This window comes from Oncorhynchus mykiss, chromosome 5, assembly GCF_057628025.1.
Source record: "Oncorhynchus mykiss isolate SJ-2025 chromosome 5, ASM5762802v1, whole genome shotgun sequence".
Classification (NCBI taxonomy): Eukaryota; Metazoa; Chordata; class Actinopteri; order Salmoniformes; family Salmonidae; genus Oncorhynchus; species Oncorhynchus mykiss.
In genome coordinates this window covers 27,333,452-27,360,199 of record NC_143026.1, presented here as the reverse complement: position 1 = coordinate 27,360,199, position 26,748 = coordinate 27,333,452, and the positions used below count along the sequence as shown (strand labels likewise).

The following is a 26,748-nucleotide window of genomic DNA, read 5'->3' as shown; positions in this document are numbered from 1 at the left end:
AGGGAATATACCAGCACCTCGCTCCATTGTCTGTGTTTGAGTATGACATTGAGGCGCAGCCAAGCCTGTGCTAATCTAAGGCTAGCCATGCACACAGAGACAGGGAACCTAGCTAACTGTGGCATGCTGACACACACACCACACCAACGAGTTTGGTGGATGGTGGAGCCGCAATCTAAATCTCTTAGCCGCAGGTTTGAACTCTTAGTCTCGCTTAGCAGAGCCAGACTAGCAGGTTTTCTTTCTTTTTTTTTGCAAATTCCGCCGAGGAGGAGGAAGAGGTGTTTTTAGTCTGCTGTAGTCGCTCCAGGTGTCACTACATGCTCTGTGGATGACAGCTTGCGGCTCAGACTGTATTTCCATAGTTATCTCTCTATGCGTTGTGCCTAAAAGCATTAAAAGCGTTTGTGCCTGTCTGCTTCTCCTCTTAACTCTGACAATATGGAGATGTGTTCAGAAGTAAGAGAAACACACTCTGCAATCCACACACTTGATAGTAGAGGTGCAGTAGGTCAGTCCAACACTCAAAATGGAGAGTTGCGATAGTAGTAATAGCATTCTTCTGTCTGTCAGTGAGGTGTGTTTTCATGATATGGAAGCCATATCAAAGCTTTTTTCTGCTCCGATGGATGGAGAAATCTCATTGTTATCTTTCTCACGTCGGTCCTCCCTCTCTCTTTCTCTCTCTCTCTCCCCTCAGACTCTCACGGGATGGATCTGTTTGCGGTAGCAGTGCATGAGTTTGGTCATGCTATTGGCCTGGCCCACACTTCAGCCATAGAGTCCATCATGAGGCCGTACTACCAGGGCCCTGTGGGGGACCCACTCAAGTACAACCTCCCCTATGAGGACAAGGTCCGTGTATGGCAGCTCTATGGTAAGTACCTCAAATCGCCTCATCATCATGGGAAAAAGGCTGCTAAAGGGGTATACAGTACATAGCGACACAACACCACAGCTGCTTCTTACCCCGCAATGTTTCCCAACACTGTGACTAATACATACAGTGCATTCAGAAAGTATCCAGACCCCTTGACTTTTTCCACATTTTGTTATGTTACAGCCTTATTCCTAAATTGATAAAATCTTTTTTTTCCCTCAATCTACACACAATACCCCACAATGAAAATGCAAAAACAAGTTTTTAGATTTCTTTTGCAAATTTATAATAAAAAAACTAAACTGAAATATCACATTTACATAAGTATTCAGACCATTTACTCAGTACTTTGTTGAAGAACCTTTGACAACGATTACAGCCTTGAGTCTTCTTAGGGATGACACTACAAGCTTGGCACACCTATATTTGGGGAGTTTCTCCGATTCTTCTCTGCAGATCCTCTCAGGCTCAGTCAGGTTGGATGGGGAGCGTCGCTGCACAGCTATTTTCAGGTCTCTCAAGAGATGTTCGATTGGATTCAAGTCCGGGGCTGGTCGGGCCGCTCAATGATATTCAGAGACTTGTCCTGAAGCCACACATGCATTGTCTTGGCTGTGTTCTTAGGATCATTGTCCTGTTGGAAGGTGAACCTTCGCCCCCAGTCCGAGGTCCTAAGCGCTCTGTACTTAGCTCCGTTCATCTTTCCCTTGATCCTTACTAGTCTCCCAGTCCCTGCCGCTGAAAAACATCCCCACAGCATGATGTTGGTACCCTTCCCCAGATTTGTGCCTGGACTAAAAACCGATTCAAAATCTCTGGAGAGACCTGAAAATTGCTTTGCAGCGACGCTCCCCATCCAACCTGACTGAGCCTGAGAGGATCTGCAGAGAAGAATCGGAGAAACTCCCCAAATATAGGTGTGCCAAGCTTGTAGTGTCATACCTAAGAAGACTTAAGGCTGTAATCGTTGTCAAAGGTTCTTCAACAAAGTACTGAGTAAAGGGTCTAAATACTTATGTAATTGTGCATTTTCAGTTATTTCGAAAAACCTGTTTTTGCTTTGCCATTATAGGACAATGACCCCAAGTGTGTAGATTGACGAGGAGGGGGGGACAATTTAATCCATTTTAGAACAAGGCTGTAACGTAACAAAATGTGGAAAAAGTCAGAGTCTCAATACTTACCAAATGCACTGTATATATACCTGCCTATCTATCTACCTCTCCCATTCTCTCTCTCTCCACCCCCTCTATCCACTGTCTTGACGTTGTCATAAATACCTCTTCCCCCCTTTTTCCTCTCTCTACCCTACTGATGTGACATTTGAAAACTCCTTGGTTAACATAGAGATTCTGGGAACATCAGAAGGTGGGGGGAAATTAACTATATTCTGGTAATCCGACCAATTGAACATATGTGGTGGTACTTAATGAATATGATGTCCGTTCGGTTGTCATCTGAGACATTCTCATCGATGATAGGATGACATAAACTCTACAGTGGAAAGTCTACACATCAGAGTAATCAGATTCACATGGAATTGTTGTTCAATTTAAATGTTTGAATATAAAATTATTGGTGAAAAGATTAAATGTCATTTTAGCTTCCAAATGAGAGATTTGGGTTTTCATAAGGTTAGGGCTCTGCTCAATCAGTGGCCCGCCCCTGTGAAGAGACATGGGTTATAAAACTTTTCAGACACACCCTTCTCGCTCCACTATATAAAGCCTTGACGAAAATGTAACCTCCTGTTCCAAGTACGTGAGGTCTGCAGCCTCTGCGTTAAAAGGACTAACATGTCAACTACAGAACTAAGCCAACCTCAGCGTGAGCTTTGGTTGGCGAATGGTATGAACTTTGAACTCTTATTCACTACAGAAGTGATACCTCCTAGCTGTTGAGTTAGCCACCGCAGCTGCAAACGCGGGCTAGGAAAGAACAGACAGAGTATCCCGTCTACCACACAACGACGTTACTACAACGTATCCATTTGACCACCAGAGACATTCTTCAAAGGACAAAGGACTCGGTTTGGCAACACGGCCTTCCATCTACCACCAACCTACCGAAGCGCAGCTCAAAGTAAATATTTATTGCATTTTCCTTTTCCAAATGGGCGGTAATTTAGAATGCATAAGATACTGTATTTACAATAGCACAGCTTCTCCCTTTGTCCCTCAGTCTTCCCGCTCTTTCACTCAAACCCAGCCCCTTTTCTTTTGTGTAACCCGCTGTCATATCTGTTCCGCCCGCTAGGGACGTTTTCCTTTATGACGTAATTTGTAATCAAGGTATGATTCATTCTTTGTATATGTAATTCTGTGTGGTTAGTCAGGTATTTAGTAAATAAATCATTAAACCCAATTTTGCATCGCTGATTCAACTTGTTAGCCAGGGTTCGTGAAGATAACCAAGAATTTACAACTTTCAGATGAGACTGAATTAAGATGACGATTAATATTGACTGCTATTGATGTAAAATATGACTAGGTCTTTAAGAGTTTATTTGGAAGATAACAGCTCTATAAATATTATTTTGTGGTGCCCCGACTCTCTAGTTAATTACATTTACATGATTAGCTCAATCAGGTAATATTAATTATGGAGAAAGGATTTTATAGAATAGCATGTCATATCACTTAATCCGGCATAGCCAAAGACAAAACATAATTGGTGCTCCCGTGCGAGGAATCTAAAATAGAATGAAGCTTTCATTTTGATTCAGCCTGTATAAAATTGAAAAGCAGATTACATAATATACCAAGTTTATTGTACACATTTTTGGAGTGTTAGAGACAAGCATTATTGGGTGTGTGTGTGCGCTGAAGATTCCCCGCCTCCGTGTTGTTCTCTGACGTAGTCAGTGGGTAATGTAAGCGAATAAATTTCTGTATGAGAGCTGATAAAGCTAATTATAGAAATCTGAGAAATAAAGCATTTGGCCAAACGCAGGGCTATTTCTGCCTTGCGCGTTACAAACGCGGATAGGCTCGGTCATTATTAATTTCTCGAGCGAGGACAAAGAGCCAGCCGATTGAAATTCAGGAGATATAAGCTTGACCAGCGATAGATATCCCTGTCTCTCTCACGTTTCCTCGCGAGTAGACCACGGTGCATTTCGTTGTTTGCCGCGTGTTCCAGTTAAAACATTGTAAAAAATTGCCGAAAAGGGTTTGAACATAATACGTTATAAGTAAAACCTTTCCCTTGCCAAGGGAATCCTATGTGCTGCATTTTCAGGCAAAAAGTAGGGTTAGCTTGCACGAGGTGCTAAAGCTAACAAGGGAAAATAGCCATTTTGTTTTCTTGTGCCACGTTGAAATCTTTGAAATAGTATCCAAATTGATGAGTTTCTAAATAAGACATTGTAAACTTTTTCCAAACGAACCTAGATGAAACAACTTCTCAGGTTATTTAAAGTTTAAATCCCAAATAGGTCTTATTTATCATTAAATTGATCAATCAGTAAAATTTGTTTTTTGCAAAACCATTCAGTAATCCAGTACTGACAGAAGCCCCGCCCCAGCGGGAATCCCATATGGCTTCGGCCTTAGGGAGAAGTGTACCACAGTGTTGAATGTTCCCAACATTTGATCTACTGTTTACACTTATGATATCCAATCAATGGAGATTGAATGAGACAATAATCCATACAATTTAATTTAAGTTAAATTGTTGAACATGTTCTTCCAATCAAATGAGACACTTTTAAACTTCTTATATTAACCTGGATGAAGCAACATCTCAGGTTAATTCAAGTTTAATACCCAGATAGCCCACACAGGTAGGATTAATCATTGGCATTGATTAATTAATTCAATTTGCTTTTGCAAATTCATTCACGTCCAACTTCCACATTACTGGTACAGTACTGATGGTTCGTCAACATCTATAAATCTATTAAACTTGTCTTTGCAGCTTCCAATGAATTCCAAACCCAATGTTTTCTAATAATGTGCAAGCTATCAAAGGAGGTGGTCACCACTCCTCCGTAATTAGTGAACCTCCACCCATAAAATAATTGATCTCTGACCTCAGCAGCGATACCAACCCTAATTATGCCATTAGCGAAAAGACAGACGAAATTGCAAACACAGGCTTTGTGACGGTTCTCCCCACTTTTGCACTGATGTATCGCCATAAAAATGTGGCATCGGTCCAATACCACAGTGCACAGCCGAAGCACGTGCCAGACATGGCTAACATGAGGGGACAGGTGGAGAGAACTGAGCAACTATTGACAAGAGCAGGAAATGAAAACATTCTGCTAGTCAAGGATCTGCATTTGAAATCTGAACAATTAAAAGTAATTGCAAATACTTATGACGATGAACGAGCACAAACTCTTCAACAAAATTGTTGTCTCCAGGAACAACTCGATTAAGCCAAAACTAAATACGATGTAGTCCACTCCAAACTAGATAAATCTGTCGAGTTATCTACAAACAGGAGCACGCAATTTGATAACATGCAGGCAGTTTTGTTGAATGTTACACAAGGTAACAATGTTCTACTCCAAATTCTGCAGACCAAAGACAATGAATTAGTGAACATAATGACTAAGTTGGATGACAAATCAGCAGAACTCATTGAAGTCGCTGACCAAATGAATGATGAGAGAACTCGGGTGATGAAGATGGAAATCTTGATTTCTAAGCAAGCGGAAGAAATCTCATCACTGAATCTCTCGCTCCGTACTCAAAACCTCTATCTGCAAATCATAAGATAAGTTTGAGACCGAAAGGAGCAAGTGTGACACTCACGTGTCCAAAATCAGTATTCTAAGCACTCAAGTGGACTCTGCAATGCAGCAGAATACAACCCTTACGTACCATCTGGAGGAAATCTAGAATGGTCACGCTCCTCCGTGTGACTACCCATCCCAAGCAACCGTAGCCCTGTACTCAAAGGAGTGAAGACGATAGGTTTCAGACATTGCCTCCATTAAGTGTCCCTCAGTCTTCTCCTCTTGGCCATTCGGCACTGAGTAATATGGCGCCTCTTGGACAACAAAGCCAAAGCTTGGCTTCTCCTCTTGGCCTTTCGGCCCCAATTTCCCCACAGGATGAAGCCAACCCTCTCCGCTCGCTTGACGCGGAATACCTTGACAAACTCGTCAAGAATTTCCCCAACTTTGACCCCGTTCCAGGTCAGCCAAACAATACTGAGACGTTCCTAGCTGACATAGAGGACGCGTTGGATAGCTACCCGAACGTTACGGGTTCTGACAGGGTTTACCTGTTGAAGCGAATGTCGAATAGACATGCGACAAGGTTCATTCGCCTACAACAGCAACACGTGCTAAATGACTATGCTAAACTTGCCACAGCTTTGAAATTAGAATTCAGTGGTTCTGCAACTCGCAAACACGATAGCTCATTGGCTAAAACGGTCAAACAAGCTCGGAATGAACACGCACAAGCTTACTATCATAGGCTTCTTTCAGCTTACTTTGGCCTACTCGCTGAAACAGGCATGGAAGACCTGTTACCATTTAAACAAATATTCCTGTCAAACATGTATCCCACCTTAATTACCTACTTGGGCCCTGCAGCCCACATTGGCTTGCCTATCTTACAACTCAGAGAGCTTGCAAGCACAGCTTTTGAGGCATCAAAAGCTCGCAATGCTAAGAGCCCTGACCACTCTGTTTTGAAGTTTGACCAGGAGCACTCACTCCAGTTAGAGGTTGCATTATCAGGTATTGGAGCGTTAAGAGATGACGCACAACAACAGTTTCTACCATTCCAATAACCTCCGCGGTCGAAATAACTGTAAAGTACGTCGCCATCAAAACGACTACCGCTACAATCGACCTGTTCACTACGTTCCTGCACCCAACCCACACAAAGTGTCAGAGCACAAGGGTAAGAAAGGGTTGAAGGAGGATCAAAACGTAGACCAATGTTCTCCAGAAGTTCCACTACGTGAAGAACTAAAGCGAGAAACATTTGAGAAAAGAGTAAAAGATAAGTCACAAGGACTAGACGGGGAATTACCGGACACCAGGTCCGCAGGAATTAACACCCTTAGCAAGGACATTAAAATTCAAATCTCTCCCGCTCTCACTCGAGACCCTATCCAGGGCCCGCTTGATCAAGAAACAAGCCCACGGGCTTTGTCTATAGACTCTGATACAAAGATTGCGAAGAAAAAGATCAAACGCTTCATTAAAGCCAAGCCCACTCAAAATCTGAAAATTCGATCTGCTTCCACCTTGAACAGAAATGACACATCACGTTATTGCGAACGACCACTCCACTTTGTGGGGAATATGTCCAGTAAACACGAATCGAAACGACCATACCTGGAAACAGTCCTGGAGGACATGCGCTAATTGATTCGGGTGCGACAATATCACTCATCTCTCAAACATTGTTTGATGATCTAAAAATGGCTTTGAAGCCAACTAAACGTTGGTTAAAAGTGGAACGATGCAACACTACACTTCGAGGGGTCACTCAGACTACCTCGCCTCTCACATTGAGAGTCATGCTGAAACTACACTTCCAGGACGTCTCGCTCGTTCACCCTGTGTATGTTACCAGCCTCAAAACTGTACCCCTGCTACTTGGAGCAGACTTGATGGATCGGTTACTCCCATTGATGGATTGGAAAACCAACCAGGTATGGTCACAGGCTACAGTGCCTTCTCCACCGACCACACTCTCTTCCCCTAACTCTAGCTGCAACGCAGTCATTCACGAGGGGTATCTGTCAAAAGCACCCCTTGGGAAAAGACGTTTAGAAACCTCTTGGTGAAGAATCCGATCCAAGGAGATATTACGATATCTCGACACATCCATCAGCCGATCTGATTGACCATTCTTTTCCTGATTTCGAGCCAGCTGTCTCTGTGAATGAGCAACTTCCCTCCTCCTTGCAGTCGTGCAATACAGTAGTTCAGATTAACTTCTCTTGCCCTTCGGACACTTCCGCAAGCACTGCGGTCGTTTCAGCAAGAAAAACATTGATGCGCAGAGTATACTCTGCTTCAGATGACACATCTGACACTAATGGCGTCAGTCCAGCAACTGACCCGATGACTCCCACTGGTGAAACACTTTGCGATTACACAGACCGATATCCTCGTCTCAGTTCACAGGTACTGAAGAGGTTGCCACATGCGGACGCGGTGGTGACTGACAGACCTCGACAGCCACTGAGGGTGTTGAAGCACAAACACCTGGAGATTTGGTTGAAAGGTTACAGCCACTCTCATAATAACGCGGCCACTGACAACTCGTACATAGGGTCCGAACATTTCGTTTACGCCTCGGATACCAACACCACCCGCTGGTGGGGGGGTCCCAAGACACAAATTGGGGGAATAGTAGTCCAGACCCATGATGAGCCTTATCGAGGCTGGTGGGGGGGGTCGAGACTATGGACAACACCGTATGAGGCCGCCAGAGCATAAATCAAATCTAGTTGTAAACTCCCATTTGAGAACAGTGAGGAGCAGACAGGCCCCTAGACGGGGATTATCTTAGAACACATCTAAGATAGTACTGAGGTGTACCACACTGGTCGTAAAGGAAGTCCAGTGGACTTGTCCACCTCCAAAACAAATGGCAACAATAATCATTCCTTGCCATGTGTAGTAGTCACTACAAGACAACTAGTAAAATGCTCTAATCATGTATTCCTGTAGGATAACATTTCAGAATAAATTGGTAGGACAACTGGACCCCTTGAGTACCAGTACCAATACCACAGTCAGTCCAGCAACACTCAGTAAGAGGATTAGTAACCTCACAAGTTAAATTGCTATTGATAATAGCAACATAGGAGTCACTCAGAGTGCAACACGGGGAAGGGAATCTCCATTGCACTCGTCCAATGGTTACACACGCCACTAATAAATAGAACCCTCCGTTCAGGAGAAAAGTTATTAGGAGTCATGAACCACAATCACACCATGTACGACTGGTCTACTACTTAGAGTACTTCCGTCATGAGGCTAGCTCCTCCGTGGATAACCTCGCTATGAAGTAGACTTCTTCCTACCTACCGCCACTACAATAGTGGAAGACAGTGACTGGTAGTAAAACCACTACAGACTCCCTCGACACCAATTCTGACTGACCTCCAGGCATTGACCTGAAAATTACCTGACTACGTCAGACTCATTCTGAACAAGTTGTAATCTGCCAGGATACTTGGTTTCCTTCCCTTGACATGTGCGCTTGCGTAAGCATAAACGCACTTGCACAACGAAACATCCAATTAGAATTTATGCTAGGATCACTTAAGGGTCCGAGCAAAATACCAGCCTTAGTAAAGTTGAACATTTATTTTGAGGCCTTTAACTCTACCGCTACAGTACTCTCCAGTTTTCTCCCCAGAAGTCCATAGGTCATCCCTGTAGACTGCCCAAAACTAGTGCCTTACAGCTGTAGACTTAACATATAGTTATCAACTTAGGACAGTACCCTAAGCAACACCCCGCAAATTAGGAAAGCCCTAGATATGACATTAGACAATGCCATGATAGGGTCATTTTGCCAAGACCATGGACGTAGATGGAATACAGTCCAATTAGATGATTAAGGGGGCATAACTATATTTTGTTTTGTTTATGCTTTCATTCATTTTGTTTCATTTTCTTCGGCACGTAGAAAGTGACAGAGCCATAAACAACTTCCCCATACAACCATCAGTTAGTGCCACAACGCCGCTCATTTGGGAGGAAATGTAATGATATATTTCATGAGTGTGTGTGCGTTGTTAACATCTGCCTAAGTTACTGCCCAGATCTTCCAGTCTGGACGACCAGACGATGGGTCCGGAATGGCGATCCCAATCCGGACATCCGCTGCCCAGCCATGGAGCGGACTTCTTCATTTGCAGACACCCTACCCGGGTCGACCACACCAGAGGGGGGACTGCAACAGCGATCACCAATCGGACATCTGCTGCCCAGCCATGGAGCGGAAACCCTCCCAGATGGAGACCACAACGATGGTCCACAACCAGGACTGCCCACGGTCATTTTTATGTTGGTTTGCAACATGCAGGTTAATCGCAAGATTGAACCCAACATTGGGGGACTGTCATGACGTTGGCCTGGGGGTAGGTTTATGACAGTCATAAATACCTCTTCCCCCCCTTTTTCCTCTCTCTACCCTACTGATGTGACATTTGAAAATCCCTTGGTTAACATAGAGATTCTGGGAACATCAGAAGGTGGGGGGAAATGAACGATATTCTGGTAATCCGACCAATTGAACATATGCGGTGGTACTTAATGAATATGATGTCAGTTCGGTTGTCATCTGAGACATTCTCATCGATGATAGGGTGACATAAACTCTGCAGTGGAAAGTCTACACATCAGAGTAATCAGATTCACATGGAATTGTTCTTCAATTTAAATGTTTGAATATAAAATTATTGGTGAAAAGATTAAATGTAATTTTAGCATCCAAATGAGAGATTTGGGTTTTCATAAGGTTAGGGCTCTGCTCAATCAGTGGCCCGCCCCTGTGAAGAGACATGGGTTATAAAACTTTTCAGACACACCCTTCTCGCTCCACTATATAAAGCCTTGACGAAAATGTAACCTCCTGTTCCAAGTACGTGAGGTCTGCAGCCTCTGCATTAAAAGGACTAACATGTCAACTACAGAACTAAGCCAACCTCAGCGTGAGCTTTGGTTGCGAATGGTATGAACTTTGAACTCTTATTCACTACAGAAGTGATACCTCCTAGCCGTTGAGTTAGCCACAGCAGCTGCAAATGCGGGCTAGGAAAGAACAGACAGAGTATTCTGTCTACCACACAACGACATTACTACAACGTATCCATTTGACCACCAGAGACATTGTTGAAAGGACTCTGTTTGGCAACACGGCCTTCCATCTACCACCAACCTACCGAAGCGCAGCTCAGAGTAAATATTTATTGCATTTTCCTTTTCCAAATGGGTGGTAATTTAGAATGCATAAGATACTGTATTTACGATAGCACAGCTTCTCCCCTTGTCCCTCAGTCTTCCCGCTTTTTCACTCAAACCCAGCCCCTTTTCTTTTGTGTAACCAGCTGTCATATCTGTTCCGCCCGCTAGGGACGTTTTCCTTTATGACGTAATTTGTAATCAAGGTATGATTCATTCTTTGTATATGTAATTCTGTGTGATTATCTAGTAAATAAATCATTAAACCCAATTTTGTATTGCTGATTCAACTTGTTAGCCAGGGTTCGTGAAGATAACCAAGAATTTACAACTTTCAGATGAGACTGAATTAAGGTGACGATTAATATTGACTGCTATTGATTTAAAATATTACTAGGTCTTTAAGAGTTTATTCGGAAGATAACAGATATTCTTTCTCTAGTTAATTACGTTTACATGATTAGCTCAATCAGGTAATATTAATTACGTAGAAAGGATTTTATAGAATAGCATGTCATATCACTTAATCTGGCACAAATCAGAACACCTCTTGCCTAGCTACTCCTCTATACCCGTCCCTCCACACGCCTACCTCACTTATACTAGACATACATCAATGGACTGGCATTCTGCCATCCCTTCCATGTGCATATACTGTGCAGAAAATCCTAGTGGTACTGTATACATTAACTGTCTAATCTACAGGTGCAGACCGCCCCACCACCACCCCTCAAACCTCTCATTGCAAATGTCTCCTAGAATTACCCATGATTCCTAATGGGACGTGTCCGCCCATCCCTTGATGCAACATGGCGGTGTAGAGCAGGAAACCCAAGGCCTCGGCACAGGAAGCAGAATTGATTAGTTTGTATGCAGTGATAATTGATTTAATTAATTATTAGTGGAGAGATTGCTTTAATTGGTCATCCCTGTGGCACAAACCCTGCTTATCACTGTGTGCCATGCTACTGAGAGAGGGAGGAGACGAAGACGGATAGGTGAGGGGTGATGAGAAGAGAGGGAGGAAAGGAAGACTGATAGGTGAGAGGGGATAAGTGGCTGGGGGAGAAGGGAAGAGACTGGAGAGGTAACAGGCAAGGTAGGACAAAGAATAGAGAGAGAGGTGAAATAGAGGGAAAGGAAAGGATGTAGTGAGAGGTGAGATAGGAGACAGGGAAAGGAAAGAGAGAGAGAGGTGAGATAGAGACAGGGAAAGGAAGGGAGGGAGAGAGAGGTGAGATAGGAGACAGGGAAAGGAAAGAGAGAGAGAGGTGAGATAGAGACAGGGAAAGGAAGGGAGGGAGAGAGAGGTGAGATAGGAGACAGAGAAAGGAAAGAGAGAGAGAGGTGAGATAGAGACAGGGAAAGGAAGGGAGAGAGAAAACATGTTGAATCATACTGCCGCTGTAGAGTGGGGCTGTATGCTTGGAATGTGTGTATGTGAATGTGGGGTTGTGTGTCTCTAAGTACAGTTGAATTGACCCTTGACCTCTCGTCCTTCCCAGGGGTGAGCGATTCAGTGTCACATACGGGCCAGCCAGGTGACCCCTCCCAGACCGCTGACCCACCTGTACTACTGGACCTCCCTGAGAACAGATCTACTGTCCCGTGAGTCACACCCACACAAACACACACACACACACATACACCTTAGCACTCCATATAATATATCTGCTGACACACATACACTCGCCCACTCACATACACTCACCCACTCACATACACTCACCCACTCACATACACTCAGAGGACAGTTTATTAGGTACTTCACCCTTTTCACGAAAATGGTTCACCCCTACAGACAGTGAGCAGGTGGCTGTGGCTTGCTATATAAAGCAGGCAGACAAGCATCATTGAGGCATTCAGTTACTGTTTGATTGAACTATAGAATGGGAAAAACGAGTGACCTAAGCGACTTTGAGCGTGGTATGATCGTCAGTGCCAGGCGCACCGGTTCCGGTATCTCGGAAACAGAGGGCCTCCTAGGCTTTCACGCACGACAGTGTCTAGGGTTTACAGAAAATGGTGTGACAAGCTAAAAACATCCAGTCAGCGTCAGTCCTGTTGGCGAAAACAGCTTGTTGATGAGAGGTCAAAGGAGAATTGCAAGAATCGTGCAAGCTAACAGACGGGCCACAAGCAGGAAAATAACTACGCAGATTAACAGTTGTGTGCAGAACAACATCTCGGAATGCACAAAACATCTATCCTTGTCACGGATGGGCTATTGCAGCAGACGACCACACCGGGTTCAGCTAAATACAAAAATAAGTTGCTCCAGTGGGCACGCTATCACCAACACTGGACGATTGAGGAGTGGAAAAATATTGCCTGGTCCGACAAATCACGGTTCCTGACGGAAGAGTTAGGATTTGGCGCAAGCAGCATGAGTCCATGCCCCCATCCTGCCTGGTGTCAACTGTACAGGCTGGTGGTGTTGGTTCAGTGGGGAATGTTTTCCTGGCAGACGTTAGGACCCTTAGTACTGTACCAATTGAGTAATGTTTCCACTCCCCGAAGAATTCGGGCTGTTCTGGAGGCAAATGGGGCCTGACCCGGTACTAGATGGGTGTACCTAATAAACTGTCCACTGAGTGGATATCTACACACACCCATATACACCCATTCTCTCTCCCTCTGTTTCCAGACTGTTCTGTAGTTCAGCGAGTTTGGACATTGTCACAATGCCGCGGAGAGAGATAACAGTCCTTGTTTCCAAGTGTGCTCAGTATTAAATTTGTATGTTTATACCACACCGCGTCGCCAGTGTTCACACACCAGACTACACAGCACTCAACAGCAAGTGTCAGAACAGAAGCCCTGAGAAAATAATAGATTTTCATACTTGACTGGTAGCAAGTGGATACTTTGTCCTCTTTTTTGTTATTTTTCCTCACTCCTCTCTGTAGCTTTCCCTTATAATTTCTCGTCCACTCCAACTCTCAGGATGATGTGTGTGTGGACAAGGTGGATTTAGCCTGACAAAGGTCACTAATATAGTCCTCTCTGCGCTCCTCTGTTAATACTCCCTGAATAGAGATCTTTGTTAATAAGGAGCTAGGCGAGTAGCGTCTCACAAAAGCAGCCCTGTTGTGGTAATTGCCTCGCCATTTGCAGCCCGGACACGTCAGGCGCTTAAAGTCAGTCATTAGCACTGGGATAATGCATGTGAGGACCTCGGTCTCCTGCGTCAGGACGATAACATCTCCCCGAATGTTTGGCCTGTTTTTTTAAGTGACACACACACATATACTCAGTAGATAAACACACAAGCATAGTGTGCATGAGCGCTCTGCACACATAAACACAAACAGAGACACGCACACAATGGTTTAAGATGGGAAGACACTGATTTAGACTGGTATAGTGACTGGGGATAGAGAAGTGGTTTGGTGTACATTCTGTTTTAGTTTCTTGAATTAATTCCCCCCCCCCCCCCTCCCCTCTCTCTCTTCCTCTCTTAGGCCAGCACGAGATTCCCCTGACAGGTGCACCAGTCACTTTGATGCAGTGGCCCAGATTCGCGGGGAGGCCTTCTTTTTTAAAGGTACAGAGATGGGCCAAAGGGAGAGAGAACAGTTTGTGGCGTTGCCTGCGATCAATATAAAAGGCAGCCAAGCATCTCTCTCAGAGTTCCACACACAACTTCACACTCAACAGACGGACAGATAGATAGACCCTGGAGGGGCCCATGGTCCCATGTTTACTGTAAAGCTATATGGTTTGAATTGAGGAGATTCTTAATTAACATATGTTAACCTCAAGAGATCTCCATGGTAATATAAAACGTTTTATTTGGTCTGTATGTTATGGACGATGTTAATAGCTTGTAGAGCTGCAGATGAAAAAGTATTATACAACGGGTGGGTCTAATCCTGAATGGTGATTGGTTAAAACCGAATTCTAGCCGGTGTCTATTCCACAAGTTACCACCGGCTAAATCTATGACGCTGAAATGCCTATTTACCCCGTCCCATCTAACTGCGCAGCCAAGCAATTTATGAACTTGATCTCCAGTATCTCACATTTCTTTTAGACCAGCATTTAGATTTCAACAGCAGAGGTTTGTTTAAACATCGCTGTCTGTCTCCGACATTTGCAACATTGTTTCAATATGCAAATTCAATCTCCAGCTGTCCCATAGTAATGAACTTGTCGGGAGTCGGATGAGACAGAAAGGCAGGCAACTTTTCTCAGCCATTCGAAATCATGAATCAGCATCATTTTTATGGATATACACAAAGAACTATCAATAGAAAACAGGCCAAACGAAACAAAGTGCAGCTAGTTTGCTGTCTTTCCAGCTTCAGTTTGAAGTGATTGTGTTAGCTTTATTGTTGACTAGCTCTTCTGAACAACTGTGTCTTGACGAGAGAGCACATTTTCTCCGCCAGGTGAAATCGTGCATCATTAGCTCAGTGTTAGGATGTATCCAAATAAATGTCACTAGAAAACAGCTTAAACAAACGCAAATGTAGCTACTTTGCTGTTATTCTGGCTGCAATGTTTGACGTGACTGTAAGTTAGCTGTGGTTGGCTAGCTAGCAGGCAAGGGATAAGAACGTTGTCAGGCAGTATGGCAATGAAACGACTGGGTCGCGTCCAGAGATACAGAACAAAAAGACTGAACGACTGGGTCGCGTCTCTGGCAATTGAACCTATACAATGAATGACCAGCTGGCTTGGGTAGCAACCCTAGATTTGTGTCAGGACTATATCTTGTGGTAGGATGAATGTATGAATACATTTATCAAAATATTTTTTTTAATGAAAATATGTCAATCACTATTTGAATATATTGGTAACACGTTGTATAAAAGTGATAATGACATTGAAACCGGTGTTTGGAGGATATATCGGCACAGTTTGCCGGCCCTCAACTTTTTCTTGGGCCTAACAACACCCGTGCCAATTGATCCTCCAAACACCGGCTCCTCTGGCATTATCACTTAAATAATACAGAGGCTGTGACCCAACTCAGACAAACTTAGACTAAATGTGTCCCACACAGATACTGGAAGCCAGGCTGAATCTGCCTCTCTGTGTTCGCTTGGTTGGTTCAGCCAGTTGAGTGCCTAACCGGGTAAAATCTCCTCTGCGGCATCCACACATGTTTGTCCTGTGGACCATTTGAATATGGACAACAGCGTAAACAAGCACACTCAGAAATAAACATTGACACATGGGATGTATACAAACACACACTTTTCACTAGCGTACACACATACAGTACACTCCCACACATACACAAGTGTGTACACACATTCACACAAACACTTACACAAACGCTTAATCAGGCCGCGGAGCCAGACGGATTACCAGGACGTGTACTTAGAGCATGAGCGGACCAAGTGGCAAGTGTCTTCACTGACATTTTCAACCTCTCCCTGACTAGTCTGTAATACCTACGTTTCAAGCAGACCACCATAGTCCCTGTGCCCAAAAAAGCGAAGGTAACCTGCCTAAATGACTGCCGCCCCGTAGCACTCATTTCGGTAGCCATTAAGTGCTTTGAAAGGCTGGTCATGGCTCACATCAACACCATCCTCCCAGAAACGCTAGACCCACTCCAATTCGCATACTGCCGCAACAGATCCACAGATGATGCAATCTCAATCACCCTCCACACTGCCCTTTCCCACCTGGACAAAAGGAACACCTATGTGAGAATGCTGTTCATTGACTACAGCTCAGTGTTCAGCACCATAATGCCCACAAAGCTCATCACTAAGCTAAGGACCCTGGAACTAAACACCTCCCTCTGCATCTGGATCCTGGACTTCCTGACTGGCTGCCCCCAGGTGGTGAGGGTAGGCAACAACACATCTGCCACGCTGATCCTCAATACGGGGGCCCCTCAGGGGTGTGTACTTAGTCCCCTCACTGTTCACCCATGACTACATGGCCAAGAATGACTCCAACACCACCATTAAGTTTGTTGATGACACAACGGTGGTTGGCCTGATCACCGACAACCGATGAGATAGCCTATAGGGAGGAGGTCAGAGACCTGGCAGAGTGGTGCCAGGACAACAAGCTCTCCCTCAACGTGAGCAAGAAAAAGTAGCTGATTGTGCACTACAGGAAAAGGAGGGCCGAACACCCCCCCCCCCCCCATTCATATCGACGGGGCTGTAGTGTAGTGGGTTGAGAGTTTCAAGTTCCTTGGTGTCTACAACGCCAACAAATTATCATGGTCCAAACACACCAAGACAGTCGTGAAGAGGGCACGACGTCAACTTTTCCCCCCCAGGAGACTGAGAATATATGGCATGGGTCCCCAGATCCTCAAAACGTTTTACAGCTACTCCATCGAGAGCACTTGTTGCATCACGCTACTACCCCCTGTATAGCCTCATTATTGTTATTTTATTATTCTACTTTTTTATTTAGTAAATATTTTCTTAACTCTATTTTCTTAAAACGGCATTGTTGGTTAAGGGCTTGTTAGTAAGCATTTCACGGGCATTTCACCTGTTGTATTCGGCGCATGTGACAAATAAGATTTGATTTGAATAACTTTGTACCCGTCCTCCTTTACCTATTTACCTACATTTATTTTCTTCCTACTTTCTCTCTCTTCCTCCTCATAGGGAAGTATTTCTGGCGTCTGACGCGGGAGAAGCACCTGGTGTCTCTGCGTCCAGCTCAGATCCACAGGTTCTGGAGAGGCCTGCCTACCAACCTGGACAGTGTGGACGCTGTCTACGAGAGACCTGGGGACCACAAGATAGTCTTTTTCAAAGGTACCCGACCCAGAAACCCAACCATGGTTGTGGTGGTGGCAAGGAGGTCAACCATATACCAACTATGTTACATCAACTATGAAAGGGAGTGTTGTGATGTAATTTAAAGGTTTTTGATTTGTCGAGGAGACTGTTATGACTATTATTTTGAAGTGTCAAGGCTGTTCAAATAAATGTGAAGGTGTTCTGAGAAAGATATGAAAAGAGGTCCATCAAGTGATGTGTCATTATGGGCTTTGAACTTTGTTAGCGGTTTTATGGATGATAGAGGGCTTAAAAATGCAATCAACCTTACAAAAGAACAAAAACAAGGACATCTCTCTTACACCTCTTGGTAAAATGTTTCTTTCTCTGTCTGTATTTCAAGGTCAATTGAATATTTTCATCACAAAACACATGTATTTTTTATTAATTTTTTGAGCCTACGGCACCTGGTATTTCCAGGCGGTCTCCCGACCCAGTACTGACCAGGTCCGACCCTAAACAGGTGTGTTCAGGGTGGTATGGCCACAAGCGTATTTTTCTTACCCCGTTTTCTCCCTGAATTTGGTCCCTTGGCTCATCTCTGTAACTCTTCAATGGGCTCGGGAGAGGCCAAGGTGTTTTCTGAAACATGACTCCCCTGGCCACCTATTTCTTATCACATTGCTTTCCAACCCGGATGTCAGCCACACCAATGTGTCGGAGGAAACACCTTTCGACTGACGACCGGAGTCAGTGTACAGACGCCCGGCCCAGTCACAACATAATCCAGCCTCTCCAATAGAATCCAGGTAGAATCAGGAATTCCCCAGGGCAGCTATCTAGGCCACTTACTTTTTTCAATCTTTGAGTAAAGCCAGTGTGTCTATGTATGCAGATGACTCAACACTTTACACGTCAGCTACTACAGCAACTGAAATGACTGCAACACTTAACAAAGAGCTGCAGTTAGTTTCAGAATGGGTGTCAAGGCATAATTAATCCTACATATTTCATTTGGAAATGTATTTGGAACAAATCATTCACTAAATCATAAACCTCAATTAAATCTTGTAATAAATAATGTGGAAATTGAGCAAGTTGAGGTGTCTAAACTGCTTGGACTAACCCTGGATTATAAACTGTCATGGTCAAAACATATTCATACAACAGTAGCTAAAGAGTACAGAGAAGTCTGTCCGTAATAAAGCCCTGCTCTACCTTCTTAACAGCACTATCAACAAGGCAGGTCCTACAGGCCATAGTTTTGTTACACCTGGACTACTGTTCAGTCATGTGGTCAGGTGCTACAAAGAGGGACTTAGGAAAATTGCAATTGACTCAGAACAGCGCAGCAAGGCTGGTCCTTAAATGTACACCGAGAGCTAACATTAATAATATGCATGTCAATCTCTCCTGGCTCAAAGTGGAGGAGAGATTGACTTCATCAATACTTGTATTTGTGAGAGGTGTTGACATGTTGAAAACACAGAGTTGTCTGTTTAAACGACTAGCACACAGCTCAGACACGCAGGCGCAGACTTTGGGAGGCGCACAGTACTACATAGAGCCATGACTCCATGGAACTCTATTCTACATCAGGTAACTGATAAAAGCAGTAGAATCAGATTTTAAAAAACAGATACAAATACACCTTATGGAACAGCGGGGACCGTGAAGCAACACTAACATAGGCACAGAGACATGCACACACACACATGATAACTGACGCACTATACACACGTACACATGGATTTTATGTGGTAGTGGAGTAGGGGCCTGAGAGCACACACTTAGTGTGTTGTGAAATCTGTTATGAATCCATTGTAATGTTTTTAAAATTGTGTAACTGCCTTAATTTTGTCAGACCCCAGGAAGAGTCAGCAGTTAATGGGGATCCATAATAAACACAAATACAAATAAATACAAGGAGTTTCTAGAGCCAAGGAAAGCACCACCGTCAAACCCTCCCTTATCCCGGATGGCCAATTGTGCGCCGTTCTATGGGGCTCCCTATCATGTCCGATCTGCGCCACCCAGAACCCTCAAAACACATTTAATCGCTTTCAGTTGGTTGAGTTATCAAATTAGTTGTTTTTTTCTTCGGCTTGGTGCTATTTTCACAAGTATGTGGTGAATGCCCCCTATCATATGTTCAGAACCTTTGATTGGGCATTCATTGGGGTTTCACACATCTTTCACCCCTGAGTCATTCATGCGAGTGTTTTCTGTTAAATGCCATGAGAACATTTTGTTTAGTCACCAATACATAAGATAATGTTAAGCTCACCATTTAGTCATTTTAACTACCATTAAATCCAATAGCTAAAAATAAAAGATACACATTTCAAAACTGAATAGTAGATTTCCATATAGAATTTGGCTATAACTTGACATGCACTATTTTTAAAATAATTTGTATCCAATGGCAGGCTGTGAACATGTGGAGAAATGTCAGGCCCTGTGACAGACTAGCGCCCTGACCAGATGGTGGACTTGTACATCAAACAGCCTTGCCCAACAGAAACAGGAGATAGGCTTCTGCTCCGATGAGTGTCGGCTCGCACAAGCCAAGGCTACTTTTACAGTTGCATTATTCTTATGCAATACATACGTAGGAAAAACCATGACAAATAGGGGTATTGTAAAGCAGTTGGCGATTTTAAAAACATAGCACAGTGTTGTAGGCCATTTCTTCCCCATGCAACATTGTCAAGTTCACCTTTTCTATGTGACTTGTCAACTGATACAGAATCGCCTGTCTCTCTGCTTGAACTTCATCAGCTTACAGTGCAACAATGAAATTCAGATGAGTGGAATACTGTATATGCAAATCAAATATTAATTGTATTAGTCACATGCGCCGAATACAACAGGTGTACACCTTACAGTGAAATGCTTACTTACGAGCCCCTAACCAACAATGCAGTTTAAAAAAATAAGGATAATAATAAGAAATAAAAATAACAAGTATTTAAAGAGCAGCAGTAAAATAACAATAGTGAGACTATATACATGGGTACCGGTACAGAGTCAATGTGCGGGGGCACCGGTTAGTTGAGATAATATGTACATATAGGTACAGTTATTAAAGTGACTATGCATAGATGATAACAACAGAGAGTAGCAGTGGTGTAAAAGGGGGGGGGCAATGCAAACAGTCTGGGTAGCCATTTGATTAGATGTTCAGGAGTCTTATGGCTTGTGGGTAGAAGCTGTTTAGAAGCCTCTTGGACCTAGACTTGGCGCTCCGGTACAGCTTGCCATGTGGTAGCAGAGAGAACAGTCTATGACTAGTGTGACTGGAGTCGTTGACAATTTTTAGGGCCTTCTACAACCCAGGTAAATCAGTGCATTGTATAATACACTATAATTCCAAATGGTAGCACATGGTGGCTATTTCCACTTTGTCCTACTGAAGCACCCTGGCTGATGGAGAAGAATGGTTTTACCTTCCAACACAAATTCATGTCAAATTAATACATTTATGAGGTGAAAATATAAAATTGTACAGTGTTCAGCAGAATCAAACTATATACGTTAACTAGGCAATTCATCATTGTGGTTCAGTAGTTATCAGTTTTGAGCAGTTTAATTACTGTAAGTGATAGTTTATTGTATTGTTAACAAATTGCAAGAAAATCATATCAAAATTAAGGTAAATATAGCATTTTGAAAAGCAGATACATGTACTTAGAAAGAGTGATTTGTTGCAGTGAACAAGTGGTGCAGTGAACAAGTGACTGCGAATGTATTTATTGTATTCAGTCTATTGAAAATTTGCTTTGAGTTTTGAAACATGAGCCATTTTGATGACCTGTTTAGATTTTTGTGATTAGAGTTGTGAAAATGTACCACGTACTTCTGAAAATTGCACCAAAGTGATTGAAATAAAATGTAAACAACTTATCCAGTTAACTCTCGTTGATTGACGTTCCTTTGTCCCGTCTCCTCAGGACTAAAGTATTGGATATTCAAGGACAACAACGTGGAGGAGGGTTATCCTCGGCCAATCAGTGACTTTGGCCTGCCCATGGAGGGCGTGGACGCAGCATTCGTGTGGCTCCACAACGACAAGACCTACTTCTTCAAGGACAACCACTACTGGCGCTATGATGACCATCTACGGCGTATGGATCTGGGCTACCCCAAAGACAGCACACTGTGGAAGGGGGTCCCGCCCCAACTAGACGACGCCATGCGATGGTCGGATGGTGAGTATTAGACAAATGCAGACACACACACAGTTCCTCTGCGTCCACATCACCGAGGACTTGACATGAACTTACAACACCACCACTCTTGTCAAGAGGGCGCAGCAGCGTCTCTACTTCCTAAGGCGGATGAAGAAATTCGGTCCTGGGTCCTCTCCAAATACTACCGCTGCACCATCGAGAGCATTGCGGCCTGGCACGGGAATTGCTCCGTCCACGACCGCAAGGCACTCCAGCGGGTGGTGAAGACGGCCCAGTACATCACTGGGAACATGCTCCCGCCATCGGAACAGTGAGGAAAGGACTCCGCATCATCAAGGACCCACACACCCCAGTCATGAGCTGTTCAATCCCTTACCGTCGGGCAGACACTTGAACTGGACTGACCACCTGCACTGATTCTCCGCATCTTAGCACACATACACTCACTCATGCAGACAGACATATACACTCACTGGCCAGTTTATTAGGTACACCCATCTAGGACTGGGTCGGACCCCCCTTTACCTTCAGAACAGCCTGAATTCTTTGAGGCATTCTACAGAAATTTTCCACAAGGATGTTGGTCCATGCTGAAGCGATGATATCACTCAGTTTCTGCAGATTAGACGGGGGTGCATTCATGCTGTGAACAGCCTGTTCTCTCATCCCAAAAATGCTCCATTGGGTTGATGTCTGAGGACTGCACGGGCCACACAAGTAAGCTGAGCTCGCTGTCATGTTCTAGGAAATATTTTTCCACTCCTCAATTGTACATTGTTGGTGATTGCATGCCCACTGAAGCCGCTTCTTCTTGTTTTTAGCTGATGAGAGTGGAAACCAGTGTGATCGTCTTCTACAATAGCCCATCCATGACAAGGATCAACGAGTTGTGTGTTCAGAGATGCCGTTCTGCACACCACTGTTGTATTGCACTGTTTATTTGTCTGTTTGTGTCTCACCTTTTCACTTGCACGATTCTTGCCATTCTCCTTTAACTTCTCTCATCAACGAGCTGTTTTCAGCAACAGGACTTCAACTGAATGGATGTTTTTTGTTTCTCACACCATTCTTGGTAAACTGTTGTGCGTAAAAATCCCAGGAGGGCAGACGTTTCTGAGATACTGGCTCCGGCGCGCCTGGCACTGACGATCATACCACGCTCAAATACGTTAATGTCATTCGTTTTGCCCATTCTAACGTTCAATCGAACAGTAACTGAATGCCTGTCTGCCTGTCTGCCTGCTTTATATAGCAAGCCGCGGCCACGTGAATCACTGTCCGCAAGAGCGATCCATTTTCGTGAACAGGGTGCCTAATAAATTGTACCTAATAAATTGGTCGCTGATTTTACATTCATGCTACACTCGTCACAGCTGCTTCTACCAGACTTATTATAGTGCTCAGTTTTTACACTGCCCCCAATCCCCCCCTTCCCCAATACATGTGTAAATATTGGACTATACATTGTGCCTTCCTGTACTATACTTATGATAAAACAATGATTTTATTCTACTACTTTTCTATTCTTATCTTTTATTATTTATTATTCTCGACAAGGAACCTGCAAGTAAGCATTTCATTGGATGATGTATACCGTACAAATCCCGTATGACTAATAAAACTGCTGAGGGGAGGACGGCTCATAATAATGGCCGGAACGGAGCAAATAGAATGGCATCAAACACATGGAAACCATGGAAACCATGCGTTTGATCTATTTGATACCATTCCATTAATTCCTCTCCAATCTTTACCACGAGCCCGTCCTCCCCAACAAAGGTGCCACCAACCTCTTGTGACACACACACACATCAACAAGCTAAACATTCACATACTGTATACTCTCACATACACACTCCATATACACACGACACTCACTTCTAAACACTCAAGCAATACAAGCTAAATACTTACACATACAGTACTGCACTAACACAAAAATAACAAGCATTTGTCAAAAAGAATGCAAAATGAATGGAGTACCTCAATGTATTTTATTCATGCTTGCCCTTAGGGTACTGACAGAAGGTTTAGTTCCATATCCACTATATTAGCCCACACTGCATACTTTTTCTCTCCACTCCCTCCTGCTTATAATATAATAATAATAAATGCTATTTAGCAGACGCTTTTATCCAGAGCCACTTACAGTCATATGTGCATACATTTTATGTATGGGTGGATTTGAACCTATTATCCCGGCATTGCAAACGCCATGCTCTACCAACTGAGCTACAAAAGACCAGGGCCCGTAGGGCTCTGCTCTGGTCAGAAGTAATGCATAATAGGGTGTCATTTGGGACAACCATAGTGTTTGGGTGAATGGGGCTGGCTGGTCCAGGAAGGAGAGCGAAAGTAGCTGAGCTGAGTCTGTGTTTTCATTGTTGGGTCGTCATGGCAGCGAGCGCCTGCAGCTGGGATATGTTTGTGTGTGTGTGTGTGTGTGTGTGTGTGTGTGTGTGTGTGTGTGTGTGTGTGTGTGTGTGTGTGTGTGTGTGTGCGTGTGCGCGTGCGTGCAAGAGAGCAGGATGGTGCTAGGGCATCATGTCTCGGCTCATGCAGAGCATTCTCAGCAGTGAGCTCCTTATTCATGCCTATCTCAGAGTCAGACCCTTAATCATGGAGGGCCAGTCTACCTGCAATTAAAGTACACTCACCGCCTTAAACATTGGGAAATATTGGGAAATCATTTACATAAATCATATCACACCAAAGCACACATGCATTATACTCACCTCTCCATCTGTTTCATACAAACTCAAGCCCACACACACACAAACAAACAGTCAAGCCTTCACTGTAGCTTCGTAGTACACACGCATATCAAATAGCTTATCAAAATTCTTCAGTAAAGGCATTACACACACACAAACATGGCACGAGCCCAGTCTTCACATGAACGCTACCCTCATTCAGGGTCTGGGCTCTTTACCACTTCTAGCTCCAAGGTCCTGCTCAGAGCTGATTAATGTGTGTGTGTAAGCACAAGCCAAGTATAAAAGCAAGAGTCCCCACACAGCCTAAGCTACCAGAGTGGAAGCACACACTCATACACACACACAGACCTGTGGGCCTGGGAACTGGAAGCACGTCAGAGAGCTCTCTCTCCAGGCCTATTCCATCACCTCAGGAAGAGAGAGAGCTGTGGCGACAGGGATGGAGAGAGAGGGAGAGATAGTGCTAGGGAGGATGAGAGCTAGGGAGGGAGAGTGAGGGAGAGAAAGCGGCTGGGAAGGAGGAGACAGATAGACAGGAAGGGATGGCGAGAGGGGGAAAGACAGAGATAAGGGAGGGAAAAAATGACATGCGAGAGAGGGAGAGTTTATTTTGTGTAAAAAACGAACTGGTGGATAGAGAGAGCAGCCTGATAGGAAAACAGTGTGACAGAATCAAGCGACATTGATGTATTACCATAGCAATAGCAATCATCATCACAGTCCCCTTGTAATCCTCATGCAGCCTCTGTCTTCTTCCTCTCCTTCAGATTCCTCATACTTCTTCAAGGGGAAGGAGTACTGGCGCGTGGTTGGCAGTGATATGGAGGTGGAGGCTGGGTACCCACGGCCCATAGGAAAGGATTGGCTGGTGTGCACAGAGATGCAGTCGGACTCTCCAGCCACAGAGGCCAATAACACAGCTAACACGCGGCTACATGGGCAGCACCACGCCGACCATGCCGAAAATGGCTACGAGGTATGCTCCTGCACTTCTGACTCTGCTTTACCCCTGGGAGCCCGGCCCTCGCCCTCCCCCCTCTGGCTGCTCACCCCTCTCTTGACTCTCTCAGTGGTACAATCCTACGCCCCTCTATGATGTAAGTAGAGGTGAGCAGCCTCACTCTGTGACATGAAGTACAGCAGCCAATCTGATGAGAGTGGGGAAGTGGCTTAAGGGGTACTGTCAGACCAGCTCCACTGTCCGACAAAACGATGACTGGAGGAATTAGCTGTTATTGTTATTATTATCTTAATTGGGATCCTCAGTGTTTATTTGTTTTTTTGTGTTTTTGTTATTTATTATATTCAATGGATCAACTTGCTTTTAAACTATTTATGTTAAAATTATGATATTGGATTGAATTAGAAATGTGATAACATGACAAATGGAAATAGTTTGTCAATTTGATTATAGTTATGATAAGTTCACAGCAAATGAGTTCCTCTGTGACTAAGCAGTCTAGCAAGAGAGTGGTACTCTGGGATGACGCACGCCCTGTCCCCTTGTTCCTGCAATCACTATAAGTGCTTTAAGAACCCTCGCACATACACAGACCACTCCATGTGCGGTTTCTATGGACTGAGCTAGCTGGGAAATAATGTTCCGTCTCTGCTCACTCGCTCAAATGGTAATGTCTGGTCTGGCCGGATGGACACTACGCTCTCATTGGACAGCTTGCTCTCTCACTGAGTTTTTAATGTCAAGACTATCTGGATGGAATGGACACTACTTCCTGTAATGACACTGACTGTCCTTCCTTGACTGCACTCACGTGCCCTTTTGTGACCTTTGCACCTGTATCTTTCTTTTTTTTCTCAGCTCAGTAACAGTAGCACCTCCTGCCGTTATCAGAGAGGGTAACCTGTTAGTATTGATTATTAGGACGTATTTTTGTAATAAACACAGAGGGATTGTGGTTGGGCCCTACTCGGGGATGTGCATGATGTGGTTTTCATAATGCCTTGGTCTTGGTCAATAATAACCAACAGTCACCCAGGGACACCGTTCTCCTTCTCCAGTGGACATCTCTCCTAACATTAACTTTCTCTAAGGATAGGGGGGATGCCTGTGTACAGGGCAGTGACAGGACATGGATATCCACCAGAGACCTGCCTGCTTAGAGGAGTGCACCCACTCACTACACAACTGGATTTATTAATATTGCTAAGATATATTTACTTACAGTCTATATATATATATATATATATATATATATATATATATATATTGAATATAAATTGAACTTTTCAGCTCAAATATATCTGTATATATATATATATATATATATATATACAGTGCCTTGCGAAAGTATTCGGCCCCCTTGAACTTTGCGACCTTTTGCCACATTTC

At 44.0% G+C, this 26,748-nt stretch overlaps 1 protein-coding gene across 1 annotated transcript in view; it reads left to right on the top strand.

Moving 5' to 3' along the window:
- mmp17a (matrix metallopeptidase 17a) overlaps window positions 1–26,331 on the top strand; it is a 99,614-nt gene extending 73,283 nt beyond the window's left edge. Inside the window, exons 5-10 of the mRNA XM_021602292.3 lie at window positions 701–877; window positions 12,284–12,386; window positions 14,243–14,325; window positions 17,372–17,524; window positions 21,442–21,699; window positions 25,166–26,331. Coding sequence (XP_021457967.2) covers window positions 701–877; window positions 12,284–12,386; window positions 14,243–14,325; window positions 17,372–17,524; window positions 21,442–21,699; window positions 25,166–25,494 — 1,103 coding nt within the window. The 3' untranslated portion in view covers window positions 25,495–26,331. The remainder of the gene's footprint in view (window positions 1–700; window positions 878–12,283; window positions 12,387–14,242; window positions 14,326–17,371; window positions 17,525–21,441; window positions 21,700–25,165) is intronic.
- Window positions 26,332–26,748: the final 417 nt, after the last annotated feature.